Genomic DNA, 17,265 nt, shown 5'->3' with positions numbered 1-17,265 from the left:
CCACCTGGAAATAAGAAGACAACGTTGAAATAATATGTAGCACACACTTGTGTACGAAAGGGCCGGCCCTCACCAACGACTGATCAATTCGATCAGTCAACATCCCAGGGCAGAATGGCTTGGCTATAGTTTTGTTTAGCTTTTAGTTGTCCACTTGACCACGTTTTTTTTTTTTTTTTTTTTTTTTGGGTGGTTAGTTTAAAGTTGCAAAAAAGTGGGGCCTCTGAGGTATTTACGTGAGTAACCCCCAATTCCACCGCCTCCCTTTCATCTTCCCAGCCTTCATCAGCTTCCATCTTCACCATGCCCAGTGAAATAACATCCTGGTCTTCATCAGTGACTGTCACAGGAACCTGTGCAATACAACACACACACACAAAGTGACTAAGCTTTGCATGAACTAACACAGAAACGGCATGTATAGCGGGTGTTGAAGATCAGCTTTATAAATTCTAACGATACGGCCAAGGGGTAGAACATGATCATAAAAACGTGACTCCTTTATGAACAAAATAAATATATATTAATATATATATATATATATAAAAAAAAAATATTTTAATATTATATAACATTACTTACACCGTCAGATCCATGCCCACAACGGGTGTTTCACTGAGCAAAAGATCTAAACATTTAAATCATAATTCGTGTTTGATACGGTCAAAAGGTACAAACCCCAATTGGGGTTATTATATTATGCTAATTTCTTATAGTGGCCGATTATATTTGTAAAATAATTAATAATAACAATAATAATAATATTGTTTATGAAAAAATAAATGTGCTCTGCTTTGCAATTTATTTAAACCGAACTGTAGAATTACGACTACAGTTGTGTATACAGTGACACCTGCTTTTTCTGTGTTTTTCATCAACTATTGATTCATTGATTTATTTGTATTTTAAAAAATTTGGCCGGCGTTTGACTGTAGCGGAACCTCAGATTCCAGAGCTTGTTTCCTACCCGAGCCGTGTGTGTGTGTGTGCGCCCTGCGGACCGGGTCGCGTTGTGTTGACAGGAAGGTGAGCTGCTGTCGAGTTATAAAAACACAAATCGTCAATTAATTAATTACTGCTAATTGATTATAGTTACTTGATGGCTGTGCCGTTTCTCTCCCAATGCTGATTTAACGTGCGTGTGTGTGCTTTCTTTGTAGATTAATGAAATATCGTTACAGTACCAGCATTGAAGAACGGTATAGCGTTAATTCAAATTTAAAGACGAATCTGATGATTATAATTAAGTTGATGTAATATATATATATATATATATATATATATATATATGATATATGAATATGAATATGAATAAAGTAAGTCGGTCTGAGACTCCACAATTTGTTACAAATGTTATGTTTGACAGGCAACCGGGTGTTTGAAGCAGCCCGACTAAATCCAAGAAGCTTTCCCCAGTCTCTGGATTAAGACGCGTGAATAAAGTTGCTGAAGGCTCCTCGGTCGTGTCTGTGTGATTTGTCTTTGCCGGCAGCGAGGATGTCCGAGTCGGGTCACAGTCAGCCCGGGATGTACGGACCGGGTCGCAGGCGGAGGAGGAGGCGAGAGAGAGATCCCGGGATGCCTGGGCAGAACCTTTCGGGCCCGGGGAGAGAGCGGCGGGTGAGTGCGATACAGTTTGTTGCAGTTTTAAAATGATTTTTTTTTTGTTGTTGTTCAAAATTAAATATTTGAATGTATAAGAATATACAAACACACACAAAAATCATGCATGTTCGTCCCAGAAAATATCTGTGACAAAATAAATATCTAATTATCCAGTGTTAGGAATAAGACTATCATTGCATAGCAGTTTGACCAATTCCAGGTTTTACTATGAATTTAACAAGACACACCTGAGCTAGTTACCTCTACACTGTGGCGAACCGAACTTGCATTAAAACCTGGAATGAGTGGAACTGCTGTGCAATAGGAGTCGGATTCCCATCCCCGGGAATCTAACAGTCTTGTTTTGTATTTTGGAAACAAACCCGTCCTGTGTCAGATTCACAGGTGTGCTGCTCAATTGTTGCCTCTCTCATTTCGATGCTCTTGCTGTGTTTTGATGACCAGGATGGGAGTGAGGAGTCGTTGGGTCCCACGCTGCAGAAGACGCCCATCATTCTCGCCAAGCCCCCGGGGGAGAGGGTAAGGCTGCGCTTTACAGACCAGTGAGAAAACGTACTGAACGGTTTATTCTTTGTATTTGGGCTGGGAATAAGACTCCTATTGTACAGCAGTGTCACCCAGTCCAGGTTTTACTGCCAGCTTGATCAGCCCCCAGTGTGTCTCGGTAACACGCTCAGGCATGTCTTATTATTAAACTCCTAGTGACACCGGCTGCTGTGCAGTGGGAGCCTTATTTCCATCCCTGCAGTATGACAATGATAGGTAGGCACAGATGAATAGATCGATATTGTCCTGCCCTTTCATACATCGATCGGTGCAGTTAAAGGCTGCACAAGACAAGGGCATTTTCTTCAGCTCTCCTCTTCCAGTGGCAGTCTCATTTCCATCCCCGCTGTTGTGTTCCAGTCTAAACCCAGCCAGACCGGGGCTCCCAGCAGCAGCAGCAGCAGCGCCTCTGTGGAGAAGCCGATCGTTCTGATCAAGTCCCGGGAGGAGGGGAAGCCGGCCCTGCCCGTCGATGGAGCCGCCCAGGCCCCTGGCATCACAGCCAAGGTGGAGAAGGAGGGCCAGCGCCCCACCCAGCCGGTCTACCAGATCCAGAACCGGGGCATGGCCTCGGCAGCGCCCAGCGGCTCAGTGGACCGTGAGTATAAGCAGGGATAGACTGCTGTTGCGCAGCCTTTTCACCCACTCCAGGTTTTCAGTACCAGCTGCAATAGCCATAGTGTGTGATCATAACTAGCTCAGGTGTTAAGAGTTCTTTAGGAGTATCTGTCAGTGTTGTGCCTGATTGTGCCCTCCCGCCTCTCACGATTGGCCGATTCCTGTGCACCCGCAGCTGTGATTGGCCAGGCGAAACTCCTGCCCCCGGAGAAGATGAAGCACAGTATCAAACTGGTGGACGAGCAGATGAACTGGTGCGACAGCGCCATGGAGGTGAGGCCAGGAGCAGCACAGGAACATCTTCCACACGTTCCTCTGTACTGCAGCAGGGTTATTATGTGAAGGACAGATGCTGAATTATATATCTATAACTACAGTAGTGTGCAAATGTATTCAAACACCCTGTTGCGTCTGGAGTTTATCGGACTTGACAAAAGCAAGTCTATGGATACAACTTAAAGAAAAAGTGGAATCAAGTCTCACCAGAGATTGTGAGAAAGCACACAGACACTTTGCCAAAAAGATGCCAAGCTCTTCTTGATGCCACAGGTGGCCATACTAAGTATTAGTGTTTGAAAAACCCTTTCAGACATTGCTGTGTTTTTTTTCTAGTTTTGAATTAGGTTCATGTAAGATGAGTTGTTATTTTTTTGTGCAGAGCTCATGAAATGACAAACCCTGAGGCGTTGAAGTACTTTGTTTGTTCTTTGCTGTCGTCCGCAGTATCTTCTGGACCAGACAGACATGCTGGTGGTGGGGGTGATAGGACTGCAGGGCACTGGGAAGTCCACGGTCATGTCACTGCTGTCAGCCAACACCCCCGAGGAGGACCAGCGGTGAGAGGAAATGTAACACCTGTGCAGGGCTGGCAACTAGACACCCCTTGCAGAGCAGCCTCACCCAGTCCGGGATTCACTACCAGCTTGATTAGTCAGCCACAGTGTGTGTAGTTAACAAGCTCGGGTGTGTCTTTTTAAACCTGTATTAAAACCAGGACTGGATCGCAGTGCTATGTAATGGGAGTTCCGTCCCTGTCTGTTGCAGGGGAGGGAATTGCGATTCTTATCAAGTGATCTTACTGTTCTAGGGAACAGGTATAGCTTTCATCTATTTGCCTGTGAAAATGACCTGACTAAATGTTTGGGGTCAGTCAGTTGATTTAAACGATCACTTACAGGTGCCTCTTTCACAGCCCTCAGTAATCTGCACCTTTTCTGTTTCCTGTGTTATTTTCTGTTCCTTTTTTAAAATGTTTTTAATATTCCCCTGCAGGTCGTACGTGTTCCGGACCCAGAGCCAGGAGATTAAAGAGCGCGGAGGGAACCAGAGCAGCGGCATCGACTTCTTCATAACCCAGGAGAGGATCATATTCCTGGACACTCAGGTGAGGAGGGCTGCAGAGAGAGAGAGAGAGAGAGAGAGGATCATATTCCTGGACACTCGGGTGAGGAGAGCTGCAGAGAGAGAGAGAGGATCATATTCCTGGACGCTCAGGTGAGGAGGGCTGCAGAGAGAGAGAGAGAGGATCATATTCCTGGACACTCAGGTGAGGAGGGCTGCATAGAGAGAGAGAGGATCATATTCCTGGACACTCAGGTGAGGAGGGCTGCAGAGAGAGAGAGAGGATCATATTCCTGGACACTCAGGTGAGGAGGGCTGCAGAGAGAGAGAGAGAGGATCATATTCCTGGACACTCAGGTGAGGAGGGCTGCAGAGAGAGAGAGAGAGAGAGAGAGAGGATCATATTCCTGGACGCTCAGGTGAGGAGGGCTGCAGAGAGAGAGAGAGAGAGAGAGAGAGAGCGGATCCTATTCCGGGAGAGAGAGAGAGAGAGAGAGAGAGAGAGAGAGAGGATCATATTCCTGGACACTCAGGTGAGGAGGGCTGCAGAGAGAGAGAGAGAGAGAGAGAGAGAGAAGTCAGCGAAGGAAGCTGGGAGTATAAGGACTGAGAGAGTCACTCCGGAGGAGATCTTCTCTGGACGCTCAGAGAGGAGTATAAGGACCTGTGAGTATACTCACTCCCGACCGGAGGGCTCTCTCTCCTAGAGAGAGGATCATATTCCTGAGGTGAGGAGGGCCGAAGCGCAGAGAGAGAGAGAGGATCATATTCCTGGACACTCAGGTGAGGAGGGCTGCAGAGAGAGAGAGAGGATCATATTCCTGGACACTCAGGTGAGGAGGGCTGCAGAGAGAGAGAGAGAGAGAGACATATTCATGGACACTCAGGTGAGGAGGGCTGCATAGAGAGAGAGAGGATCATATTCCTGGACGCTCAGGTGAGGAGGGAGAGAGAGAGAGAGAGAGAGAGAGGAGAGAGGATCATATTCCTGGACGCTCAGGTGAGGAGGGCTGCAGAGAGAGAGAGAGAGCCACTAGTATAAGGACCTGGAGACCTGTGTGTCCACCTGGACCCTAGGTACAATGACGTGCGAGTCTCACTGAGAGAGAGAGAGAGAGAGAGAGAGAGAGAGAGAGGATCATATTCCTGGACACTCAGGTGAGGAGGGCTGCAGAGAGAGAGAGAGGATCATATTCCTGGACACTCAGGTGAGGAGGGCTGCAGAGAGAGAGAGAGGATCATATTCCTGGACACTCAGGTGAGGAGGGCTGCAGAGAGAGAGAGAGGATCATATTCCTGGACACTCAGGTGAGGAGGGCTGCAGAGAGAGAGAGAGGAGAATCATATAGGACCTGGACCTGTCACACTAGTGAGGAGGGTGCAGAGAGGAGAGAGAGGATTCATTAGCAGAGAGAGAGAGAGAGAGAGAGAGAGAGAGAGAGGATCATATTCCTGGACACTCAGGTGAGGAGGGCTGCAGAGAGAGAGAGAGAGGATCATATTCCTGGACACTCAGGCAGCATGTGCCTGTTGGCCTGTTTGTTCTGTGTGAGCAAGATAATCCAGCGACCTTGAGCAAGCCACGTAACCTCCTTGGGACCGTCCTGCAGGCGAGGGGTTGCTGTGAGTGACTCTGTGGCCGATGCACAGCTCGCACAGCTCGCACACCCTAGTCTCTAAGTCGCCTTGGATACAGGCGTCTGCTAAGTAAACAAATAACAATAATGTCTCTCTCTCTCTCTCTCTCTCTCAGCCCATTCTGAGCCCTTCCATATTGGACCACTTGATCAATAACGACCGCAAGTTGCCCCCAGAGTACAACCTGCCACACACCTACGTGGAGATGCAGGTGAGAGAGAGAGAGAGAGAGAGAGAGAGAGAGAGAGAGAGAGAGAGAGAGACTGAGACTTCAGTGAGTTACAGGAAGATTATTCCATCCAGGGTTTCTGTGATGTCATAAACTATGAGAGCAAGGGCGGAGTTTCTAAACTGTCTCAGAGACCCGGGATTGGATTGTTTTCCTGTAACTCACTGAAGAGGCGCGTCTGTTATTTTTTCTAATCCTCGGACCCCCTCGCGATGCTGATATTAAAGAAGACGAGGTTCAGAGGGTCAGTCGGGTGTTTTTTTTAAGCCTCGTGTTTCAGGGCTGTGCAGACGTTCTGTCTCGTTATCCATTAGCGCTTCAGCTTGATTTGGATGATTTGTCTTTGCCTTGTTTTAATTTCCCGTTTCTCTGAGATACGAATGCACCAGCTTCACATCATTGTTTGAAAGCGATGCTGTCGGAGTCGAATGGGTCCAAGTTCAAGCATGTTTTCCTCTAGAGGAATTCTCTCTCTTTGATGTCACTAATGTGATATTATGCCTTTTTTCGGAATGGCTCAGGATGCAAATCTACCCTTCATCCATGTATTATATATGTAGATACTGTATACATACATACAGGAGGGCTATCGCCCCTTTCAGGTCTGTTTCATTACCTGCATTGTTGTTTTTACTTGCCTCTGTCCTTTGTCAGTGTCTTCACTGTGTTTATTTGCAGTATTTCAAGATCAATGCTGTTAACCCTAAAGCCTTCATATATTTGAAACAGTGAAATGGCTGGTCCTGTTTTTTTTTTTTTTAATGTTTAAATGGTCCTCCAGTTTAGTTGAATGTGGACTCTTGCCTCTGTGCTGCTGTCTTGTAACCCTGAAGCTAACCCTGCCTCCCCCAGTCCCTGCAGGTGGCTGCCTTCCTCTTCACTGTGTGTCATGTGGTGCTCGTGGTGCAGGACTGGTTCACGGACCTCAGCCTCTACAGGTAACCACAGCGCCGCTCTGAATACAGGCATTCGGACCTCCAGGATTTCAGAACCTGTAGAACCTTCCAGTCCTCGGTGCTCTGCGTGCGTGCGTGCGTGCGTGTGTGTGTGTGTGTGTGTTTTTCCAGTGGAGAGGATCTGAGACACCACAACACACACAAAGGTCAGGGAGCCCACGAGACGCAAGCACACACACACACACACAAGGTCAGGAGCCACGAGACCCACGAGTGTGTGTGTGTGTGTGTGTTTCCAGTCCTCGGTGCTCTGCGTGCGTGCGTGTGTGTGTGTGTGTGTGTGTGTTTGGTCTTTGTGCCACACAATCGGACAGTGTGCTGTTTCCAACGAAGCACTGCGTGACTGCTTGTGTGTTTCCAGTCCAGTGGTGCTTTGTGTGATCGTGTGTGTGTGTTTCCAGTCCTCGGTGCTCCAGCACGTGGCTCTGCGTTTGAGTGTGTTGCGTGTGTTTGTGTCAGGAGCCACGAGTGCTCTGCACACACATATGTGTTGTGTGGTGCGCCAGGACACAAAGGTCAGGAGCTCACGGTTCTTGCGCACCGTGTCACACACACACCACACAGTCCTCGGTGCAGGAGCCACGAGACGGTGTGTGTGTGTGTGTGTGTGTGTGTGTGTGTGTGTGTGTGTGTGTGTTTCCAGTCCTCGGTGCTCTGCGTGCGTGTGTGTGTGTGTGTTTCCAGTCCTCGGTGCTCTGTGTGTGTGTGTGTGTGTTTCCAGTCCTGTGTGTGTGTTTCGGGTCATCTGGTGCTCTGCGTGCGTGTGTGTGTTTCCAGTCAATCGGTGCTCTACGTGCTCGCGTCCTCGTGTGTGTGCATGTGTGTGTGTGTGTGTGTGTTTCCAGTCCTCGGTGCTCTGCGTGTGTGTGTGTGTGTGTGTGTGTGTTGTGTGTGTCCAGTGCTCTGCTCTGCGTGTGTGTGTGTGTGTGTGTGTGTGTGTGTGTGTGTGTTTGTGTTCCAGTCCTCAGTGCTCTGTGTGTGCGTGCGTTTTTGGCTCGACTCCTTGGTGCTCCTCGTGTGTGTGTGTGTGTGTGTGTGTGTGTGCGCGTGCCTGTGTGTTTCTGGCTCGACTCCTCGGTGGTCCTTCTGCGTGTGCGTGCGTGCGTGTGTGTTTCCAGTCCTCGGTGCTCTGCATGTGCGTGTGTTTCTGGCTCGACTCCTCGTGCGTGCTTGCTTGCGTGCGTGCATGCGCGTGTGTTTCCAGTCCTCACTCCTCCTCTTGTCATGACTCCAGGTTCCTGCAGACTGCGGAGATGCTGAAGCCGTCGACCCCGTCCACCAGCCACGAGTCCAGCGGCTCCTCGGGGGCTGACGAGGGCAGCGAGTACTACCCACACATCGGTGAGAGCCGAGGGGACCCCGGGGGGGACCACGGGGAGAACCCCCCCTGGGGGGAACCACAGACCCCCCCACACCGGGGGGGGGGGTACCATGGGGGAAACTGGGGGGGGGGACCATGGGGAAACTGGGGGGACCCTGGGGAAACTGGGGAAACTGGGGCGAACCAGGGGAGGCCAGCGCGTGTCTCTCAGCTCCCTTTACTATATAGTTCAGTATTCAGTAACTCATCACTCTGATTAATTCACTATCCGGCTGGCATGTCAACAGTAAATAGACAGTAATTCTATATATTCTCCTGTTTTTAGATATTGCACGTAGTCCACTCTTTCTTTCATTCTCTCTGTCTCCCCCTCAGTCTTCCTGCAGAACAGATCCAGAAGGGATGACTTCTGTCCTCGGACCTTGAAGAAGATGCACAGCGTGATTGACAAGCTCATGATGCACTCGCACCTCAAATACAAAGGTACCAGCGAACCTGTCAACACGCTGCCGTCAAACATTTCACAGCAGAGCCTCGCTGCACCGCCACCCTCTCTCTCTTTCTGAGTGTTTCTGATCTGCTTGTTTGTGCGTCTCTGACTCGCTGTGCTTCGTTTCCCAGGGAATCTCTCCATGCTGGACTGCAACATCTTCCCCGGCCTGCCCAGAGACTACCTGGGGACGGAGGTGAACCTGTTCCTCCTCCCTGTGATGGACAGCGAGGGGGACGAGGCCAGAGCAGGTGAGAGGCTGTTTGGACGAAGGGCTTTCTTAAACTGGGGGAACACCAGCACACTTGAATCAGGAGCAAGTGGCTTGAAAGCTGGTTCCAGGAGGAATCTGAGGTTGCTGTATCAGACCCCCAAGCCTTCCTGCCTGGTGTGCCGCGCAGTGGCCTGAAACCCAGTTTTGAGAGTGTTTCGTTAGTTTAAGCGGTGATGAGGAAGGGAACGTTGTGTTTTTTTCAGAGCAGCAGCACAACGTTGTGACTGTGTTCGGGGGATCAGAACTTCTCAGCTGCAGGGGAGCTGAAAAGAGGTCTCCTCCTCTTAGGATAGATTTGAGACCAGACACTTTAGGCTGTTTTGTAGATCTTGAAGTTGTATGAAAGCGGTGTGTTTTTTTTTTTTTGTCTGTGTTCCCTCAGGCTCCGGCGCGCCCCTCTTCTCCCTGCTGCCGGGGTACAGGGGGCACCCCAGCTTCACCTCCCTGGTGTCCAAGCTGAGGAGCCAGGTGCTGTCCATGTCCCGCTCTCAGCTCTCACACACCATCCTCACTGAGAAGAACTGGTGAGTACAGCAGCAATGACACTAGAGAGAGATACACACACACCCCGTCCTCGCTGAGAACTGGTGAGTACAGCAGCAATGACACTAGAGAGAGAGAGACACACACACACCCCCGTCCTCACTGAGAAGAACTGGCGAGTACAGCAGCAATGACACTAGAGAGAGACACACACACACCCCGTCCTCACTGAGAAGAACTGGTGAGTACAGCAGCAATGACACTAGAGAGAGACACAGAGACACCCCGACTGAGACAACTGCACTTCAGTGGAGAAGAACTGGCGGAGTACAGACAGAGACACTAGAGAGAGAGACACACACACACCCCGTCCTCACTGAGAAGAACTGGCGAGTACAGCAGCAATGACACTAGAGAGAGACACACACACACCCCGAGAGAGGCGAGTACAGCAGCAATGACAGAGAGAGAGAGAGAGAGAGAGAGAGAGAGAGAGAGAGAGAGAGACACACCCCGTCACACTGAGAACTGGCGAGTACAGCAGCAATGACACGAGAGAGAGACACACACCCCGTCCACACTGAGAACTGGCGAGTACAGCAGCAATGACACGAGAGAGAGACACACACCCCGTCCACACTGAGAACTGGCGAGTACAGCAGCAATGACACGAGGGAGGAGAGCCCGCCACACCCAGAGAGAGCGAGAGGAGAGAGAGACCACAGACACCCCGTCCACACTGAGAACTGGCGATCTTAGCAGCAATGACACGAGAGGAGAGACCACAGACCCCCGTCCACACCTCATGCGAGAGAGACACACACCCCGTCCACACTGAGAACTGGCGAGTACAGCAGCAATGACACGAGAGAGAGAGAGACAGAGCGAGAGAGAGAGAGACACACACCCCGTCCTCACTGAGAACTGGTGAGTACAGCAGCAATGACACGAGAGAGAGACACACACCCCGTCCACACTGAGAACTGGCGAGTACAGCAGCAATGACACGAGAGAGAGAGAGAGAGAGACACACACACCCCGTCCACACTGAGAACTGGCGAGTACAGCAGCAATGACACGAGAGAGAGATACACACACACCCCGTCCACACTGAGAACTGGCGAGTACAGCAGCAATGACACGAGAGAGAGACACACACCCCGTCCACACTGAGAACTGGCGAGTACAGCAGCAATGACACGAGAGAAAGAGACACACACCCCGTCCTCTAGCTACACCTCTAGCATGTGAGGACAGGATACTAGCCTTGTTTGTGATGCTTGAAGACCCGTTTTGACAGAGTCCCGGCCCGCTCCCAGGACCCGGTGCCGGACCGGCTGGGTGAATGGCCTCTCTGATTTGAAACGCTCCGTGTCCTGCAGGTTCCACTACGCTGCCCGGATTTGGGAGGGGGTGAAGAAGTCCTCGGCTCTCTCGGAGTACAGCCGGCTGCTGTCGTGAGGTTCTCTTTGGGGGGGGGGGGGTTCCCGTCGCCATGGAGATGATGGCAAGGAGGGGAGGATCTTGTTCGTGCTCCAGCTGAGGATTCAGAAACACCTCTGTGTTTGGGGTCTGGGTGCCGACCCCTCCAGGACGATACAGGGGTGGGGCTGAGATGAGCGTCTCGCTCCAGAGAGAGAGCGGCTGCAGGCTCGTTCAACTGCCAGCGGACTTTGTTTGTGGAAGCTGTCGATTTTCAAGTGTTAAAATGTTATGTACACTATGTGGGTGAAAACACGAATTCTTTGTTGAGAATGATTTGTTGCGCTGTGTGAATCAGTTTATAAAAATCACTTCATTGTAAATGATTGACAGGAGTTCCAGGGTTGTTACGACAACGGTCAAGTCTTTTAATGACAGAAGAGAAAACAACCAATTTTACAGTAAAGTGAAAGTGAAAGGAACGGCTTTCCTGGAAAAGTCAAAGCATTTCACCCCCCAGAGAACAACAGGCAGGTGTGTTATTACTGAATATATATATAACCCTGTATGCCTCTGTGTACACACACACACACACACACACACACACACACACACACACACACACACACACACACACACACACACACACACACACACACACAGACAGTAGTCTTGGTTTGTTGTGCATGTGAAATCAATCCACTGGAGCTGAAAATTTGTGACTGAGCGATTGTCTGATTTTAATTGCTGACTTTTAATAGACCACACATCAATCAATTTAAACTAGGAAGAGAAAAGGGACCCCTAGTCACAAATGGTAAAACACAGGAGGCTGTTTAAGATGCCTGATTAAAGAGAGTCTCTGACATCTTCACACACACACGAGGGCCTTTCTGTATCGCTGATTTCTGAAAATGGAAATTTTATATTTATATATATATAATGTGTGTGGGAAAATTACAGAAAATGCAACAGTGAAAACAAAACATTAAATGACTAGATTTACTGAGGAGGGGAAAACAAATATATTCAAACTGACACATTTATTAGGGTACTGGATAAGAAATAAAATAAAGATAGTCCAGCATTTCGACTGGGTTTGTTTAACAGCGTGCAGGTACTGGATTCCCTTCATCAGACCTCCGTTTCAAACGCCTTTTTCAGCACGTTGCAGGAATCCTCTCCTAGCTCCTCCAAGCAGCTCTTCAGCATGTGATAGGTGGTTCCGAACGAGATCCCTCCCGCCACTGCAGATCCAAAGATGGGGAAGGTGCTGGCCCAGTACTCCACCACCATGAGCCCTCCTCCTACTGCCTTCGTCAGCAGCTTGAGGACCACGTCGGCCGATAGCTCCTTCGCCAGCGGGGATTTGATCACTGACTTCAGATCTTCCACTGGTTTATTCACCCTCTGGGCCAGGCTCTGAAGGGATTCCTCATCCAGGCTGAAAGTGTTGTAGTAAAAACTCAGCTCTTTAACCAAGATAGTGACATCACAAACTACAGAGAGACCGGGGATGGGCACGACGGCGACCCCGCACGAAAGGGCAGCTAGTTTCCAGATCCTGGCTCTCAGCGCTTCCTGCTTCCGCTTCAAAACCTGCAGGGAGATGTTGGGCAGGGAGAGCAGCAGGATGTGCCTCTTGTGTTCGGGGAGCTCGTTCTCCAGGGTCTCTTCCAGTTTGTTGAAGTCGTAGAGGTGCAGGTCGAAGCTGGAGATCAGAAAGACCAGCGGCTCCTTCACGCCATGGTCCTGCAGGCACTTGACGCAGTCTTGTCTGATCTGGTCCAAAGTCTTCTCCTCGCTGTAGCCTCTCTTTCTGCTCTCCGCCCTGAGGTTGTCGTCGATCTTGGAGCGGACGAAGTAGAACTTCTTCTTCATCTCCTGGATCTTCATGGCGAGCGTCGCGTTGCTGGACCGGAAGCGCTCGGACGCGATGATGATGAAGAAGTCGTAGCGCTGGAAGTTCACCTGCTCCAGGTATTCATCTGCTTTGAAGTTCGGTGTTCCGATCCCTGGAAGATCCCAGATCGTGACGTTGGGAAACTTGGGGTGCGGGTACTCCTTGGGCTCCATGGTGGTCTCCACCACCCCGGTCGGGGCTGCCCCCTCGTCCTGCTCCTCCAGTCCTCTGAAGGCATTGACGAAGGAGGACTTGCCTGCTCCCGACTCCCCGGTGATGGCGATGTTGACCTCCACGCTGTCTAGCGACTCCAGATAAGCCTGGATGTGTTTGGCAGCCCCTGCTAAACCCCCAGATTCCATTGCTTGCTGTATCTCATCCTCACCAATCTCCTCGAAACCGAATTCAGCCATGGTTAATCTGAAACAAGAAGTAGTAAAACAATATTATAGGCTTATAGCAACACAGCTGCTGATAGTGAGCAGGTGCAGTAATCCCAAGAAACCAACAGACAACAAAGTCCGGGTGAAAAGGTTTGTTTAGTATCTGTTTATAATCCAAGGGTCTGATGACCAGACAGTAAGTACTAACGAGCTTGCAGTACACCACCATGTGTATTGTGCAGTATAGAAAAAGGGTTGCAGTCCTGTAAATAATACACACAGTATTTAAAACACACAATTAGAAACACACACCAGTCCAGACTTCGTCTCTCATGGTCCTTCCAGTTTCTAACCCAAAACCAACCGAAGGAAAAGATCACTGAGTCTCCGGCCCCCTTGATGCTATCCTGCATGACCCCTTGGTAAACTATTCCAGCTGCGTCTATTGCTTGCAGCTGCTACCTCATTTACCCTCCAGGTCAATACGTTCCTCCAACAGAGTCTCGCTTCCATCCAGGCTGACCGACTTCCCGACCCTGGAAATGAACTGTCAGGCCAGCCCGTCCAAAGACTTTCCCTTTCGCTGTTTCGTGCCCTCACAGGTCGGGAGGGAGATTTCCAAACAGAACTCATTATATTTAATAAATATAAAAATGTTTTTCTTCCACATAAAGATCCCTCTGATCCCAGACCCAGGTAACCCAAGCTGAACGAGCCACACTGTTGTGCTAACGGGGTGCAGGCTGACGGCAATCCTGTCAAAGTCAAACTTCAATATCACAATTCTGTGACCAGTGCTTAAAGCATTTACAACACTAAGAAATGTAAAACTATTATTATTATTATTATTATTATTATTATTATTATTATTCACAAGAAACTATTAGTTCGGTTTTCAGACAGTATATAATATATATATATATATATATATATATATATATATATTTTATATATATATATATATATATATTATATATATGTGTGTGTGTGTGTGTTTATATATATATATATATATATATATATATATATATTATATATATATATATATATATATATATACACACACACTCTCAGTGCACTTCACAGTGTCCAATGGTCGGTGGTCCTGAATGCAGTTCCCGTGACGCAAGGTGGCAGCATTAACAGTCTAATCCAGTCTGCACGCCTCCTCCCTACCGGTTACTTACAATCATTGAGAATCAGAGGCTGCATTCAAACAAGCACCACGTTCATAGTATCAAAAAATAAATAAGTAAGAGCCAGCAACAACAAAAATTGCGATATTTTTGAGCATTTTTTTTCTTCCCTGTGTCATTTTCAAATATGAAATAAAGTAACTCTAGAACTAAATACACTTTTTTTTTTTAAAGTACAATTCTTGTTTGATTTAAGGAACACAAACCATTCCTGTCTATTGAAGAGAAAAACACTTCTACCTTGAGCTTGACGAGTCTTAGTTCACAACGCAGGCAAACTGTTTGCAAAAGTTGAAAAGGAGAAGAAGAACTCACAGCAGCCCGGTCCAGTCCTCACGAGCTACAAATGAACACGACACCTCTGTCTGCCGTGCCAGATGTGAACCGCTTCCTCCCTTCTGAACAGCTCCCTCCCTGCTGCTGGTTTCAGTGGCTGTGAGTCCCGCCTACAGCTCTAGAGCTCCAGTTGAGAGAAGCTGCTTTGCTTAACCGTTTCAGCGCTGCAGACAAGTGAACTGATTCCTTTGTGTGGAGTTTTCATAAAAACTTTCCCTCGGCATAAGAAACCAGAACTGTTTAATTAACTGTAGGTAAGGTTTTACCAGGGGTCCGTTTGATTTACACCAGGAGGGGCTTGATTCAAGCCTTTTCAATCAGAATAGAGTTGACAGCGCTAACCTTGAACCAAGACTGCTGTTAAGCACAGCACAGAAACCAGGATTAGAGGTGATCAAGTCGCAATGGACTTTGAACGCAGGCTAGTAGCCACTCCTTTACACAGAGAGTGGCGAGGAGAGGGGATGGGTTACCATTAACCGATGCCCTGGCTTGTGTTCGTACGGCCAAAACTACCTCTTGGGGATGTAAACAAACTGGACAGCCAATCAGGCTTTTCAAGTGCATAAAGGTTAGCACATGCACTGATTTTGTAATGGGTGAGTGGGTTTTGATTTAAAAACTAAAGCATGGAGACCAGCACAGTGAACGCTGTGGTTTCATTTCTAGCACAGTCAGAAAGGGGTTCTTTTGAAATCGGTGCAGGTATATTTGCAACTGGGTGGAGCAGGAATGACATCAGTCTAGAAAATCTGTTCCATTTTACATGCAAAAATCTCCGGGCAACGTGGTTGTTATGACAACAGTACTAAGTCTTTTAATGACAGGGATGAAAAACAATCGATTTTACAGTAAAGTGAAAGTGAAAGGAACGGCTTTCCTGGAAAAGTCAAAGCATTTCACCCCCCAGAGAACAACAGGCATGTGTGTCGAGGTCTTGAAACACATTCCTTATTAAAGGTAATACTGTGCAGAGTGATCCAGCTCGTTCCTGTAAGAAACACAATCATTGGTAATGTTAATGAAGAGGTCAGTCATGTTTAATAGCACAGTTCTTCAGTGCCTGGGGTGATCATGTATACTGAGTGGACCAGTGACTGGAGCGAGAGAGTTTTATAGCTCTGAGTGGAGAATAAGTGGGAGTTTGAAAGATGTGTTCAGTGAACTCTGTATAGACAGTAAAAATGGACATGACCGAGTATATGAAAGATAAGATCGAAGACATGGCTTTGACAGGTGTATTATACCAACCTTGGACAAGACTATATATATATATATATATATATATATATATATATATATATATATATATATATATATATATATATATAATTATACTGCCGGGAGATATATTGAACACCATATTACAGAGAGTACGACCCACTATACCACAGTGTCCTGCTGGATGGAGATTGTTTGATGGCCAGTTTCTTAAGAACAGGTGAAAGGGCATAGAGAAGGGGTCCCGTCTTATTTTAAACGATGTTTTCAGTGTATATCGATCTAGGCAACCGTGAGCTGCTATTGCAGCCTCTCCAGATCTCCTATCCACCCCCTGAAAGAGTCCTATACCGTCTCCTCTCAGGAGAAAGAAGGGAGTATTGCCGTTGTCTTAAATCTGCTGCTTGAGTCTAGCGACTGCCTCATGTAACTGAATATAACAGTTTAACGCATGCGAGTTTGTGCTTTTTGGAATCAAAGGAATGCAATCTGATTAAGTTTCAAATGATGAGTCATTCGAGTCTCACTTACACTTTATTGATAATCATTGATAAAGACAAGAGCAGGACTAGTTATAATTAGAAGAGATTGAACCACAACCTGTGGTAGAAGTTTTTCACTCAACTTCTGAACGAGACTCAGTGAGACAATCAAGGTCGAACTGAACACACTGAGCAAACCTGAGAACACACTCGACACACGCAGGTGTTAGGAAACCGAGCAGTGTTCTCACTACACAGAGCCAGTAAGCATAATATATACCTTGTAACCTACAGTTACCGTCCCCAGGACCGAGTTTGAGAAGCCCTGGTATATGAGGTCTAGAAACAAAAATGCGGTCCCTGTTTCTTAATAATAAGACCCGGTATCCTTTTGTTTACAAATGAACCCCTGATAGCTACTTCAAATACAATAATAACAATATTAATCATCGTAAAAACTCTGTTCTGAAGAAGAGCTGCCCACGATTATAAAGTCCCTCCCTCTCTTAGTAGCCCTGGCGGCATTCTTACTCACCCGTCCTCCTCTGGAGAGAGTGGCGGAGCAATATCAAATGCAACAGGTGCTGCTGCGCTCGGACCCGTGCACTCAGAGGGGCAAGGGGGGGGGGGGGGGGGGGGGGGGGGGGGGGGGGGGGGGGGGGGGGGGGGGGTCAAAAGTCTTTATTTATGTATTTATTTTTGAACAAAGATAATATTCTTCGTGTTTATATTTGCAGATGTTACACACTTGTGTCACTGCAGCGGCCGGTGTGCGGTGCCAGTAATTCAGATGGTATCTA

At 48.0% G+C, this 17,265-nt stretch overlaps 2 protein-coding genes across 4 annotated transcripts; one reads left to right on the top strand and one right to left on the bottom strand.

Moving 5' to 3' along the window:
- The first annotated feature begins 960 nt into the window (after positions 1-960).
- smg9 (SMG9 nonsense mediated mRNA decay factor) lies at positions 961-11,277 on the top strand. Of its 2 annotated transcripts, none has more exons than XM_041226811.1 (14): positions 961-1,026; positions 1,367-1,620; positions 2,071-2,145; positions 2,533-2,770; positions 2,966-3,063; positions 3,514-3,626; positions 4,063-4,174; positions 5,885-5,980; positions 6,851-6,936; positions 8,189-8,295; positions 8,651-8,758; positions 8,897-9,016; positions 9,422-9,563; positions 10,905-11,277. In XM_041226811.1, exons 2-14 carry the CDS (start codon positions 1,498-1,500, stop codon positions 10,981-10,983), a joined length of 1,497 nt encoding a protein of 498 aa, XP_041082745.1. In that variant the 5' UTR covers positions 961-1,026; positions 1,367-1,497; the 3' UTR covers positions 10,984-11,277. The 2 variants fall into 2 exon arrangements, with proteins under 2 accessions (XP_041082745.1, XP_041082746.1); XM_041226812.1 differs by having other exon boundaries at positions 982-1,026; positions 1,493-1,620.
- Positions 11,278-11,968: 691 nt separating this feature from the next.
- LOC121299191 (interferon-inducible GTPase 5-like) lies at positions 11,969-15,006 on the bottom strand. Of its 2 annotated transcripts, none has more exons than XM_041226815.1 (2): positions 14,742-15,006; positions 11,969-13,267 (listed from the first exon to the last, which is right to left on the bottom strand). In XM_041226815.1, the coding sequence occupies exon 2, from the start codon at positions 13,258-13,260 to the stop codon at positions 12,079-12,081; it is 1,182 nt and encodes a 393-aa protein (XP_041082749.1). In that variant the 5' UTR covers positions 13,261-13,267; positions 14,742-15,006; the 3' UTR covers positions 11,969-12,078. The 2 variants fall into 2 exon arrangements, with proteins under 2 accessions (XP_041082749.1, XP_041082748.1); XM_041226814.1 differs by having other exon boundaries at positions 14,667-15,004.
- Between the last annotated feature and the right edge of the window lie 2,259 nt (positions 15,007-17,265).

The sequence above is a fragment of the Polyodon spathula genome, chromosome 24 (genome assembly GCF_017654505.1).
Source record: "Polyodon spathula isolate WHYD16114869_AA chromosome 24, ASM1765450v1, whole genome shotgun sequence".
In the NCBI taxonomy this organism is placed as follows: Eukaryota; Metazoa; Chordata; class Actinopteri; order Acipenseriformes; family Polyodontidae; genus Polyodon; species Polyodon spathula.
The sequence above is the reverse complement of the archived record's forward strand: the minus strand, read 5'-3'. Positions and strand labels throughout refer to the sequence as shown.

Coding starts and splice junctions, on each gene's coding strand:
- smg9 (XM_041226811.1), top strand. CDS start 1,498: ATGTCCGAGTCGGGTCACAGTCAGCCCGGGATGTACGGACCGGGTCGC. Junction 1,621..2,070: donor GCCCGGGGAGAGAGCGGCGG/GTGAGTGCGATA, acceptor TTTGATGACCAG/GATGGGAGTGAGGAGTCGTT. Junction 4,175..5,884: donor TCATATTCCTGGACACTCAG/GTGAGGAGGGCT, acceptor TCTCTCTCTCAG/CCCATTCTGAGCCCTTCCAT.
- LOC121299191 (XM_041226815.1), bottom strand. CDS start 13,260: ATGGCTGAATTCGGTTTCGAGGAGATTGGTGAGGATGAGATACAGCAA.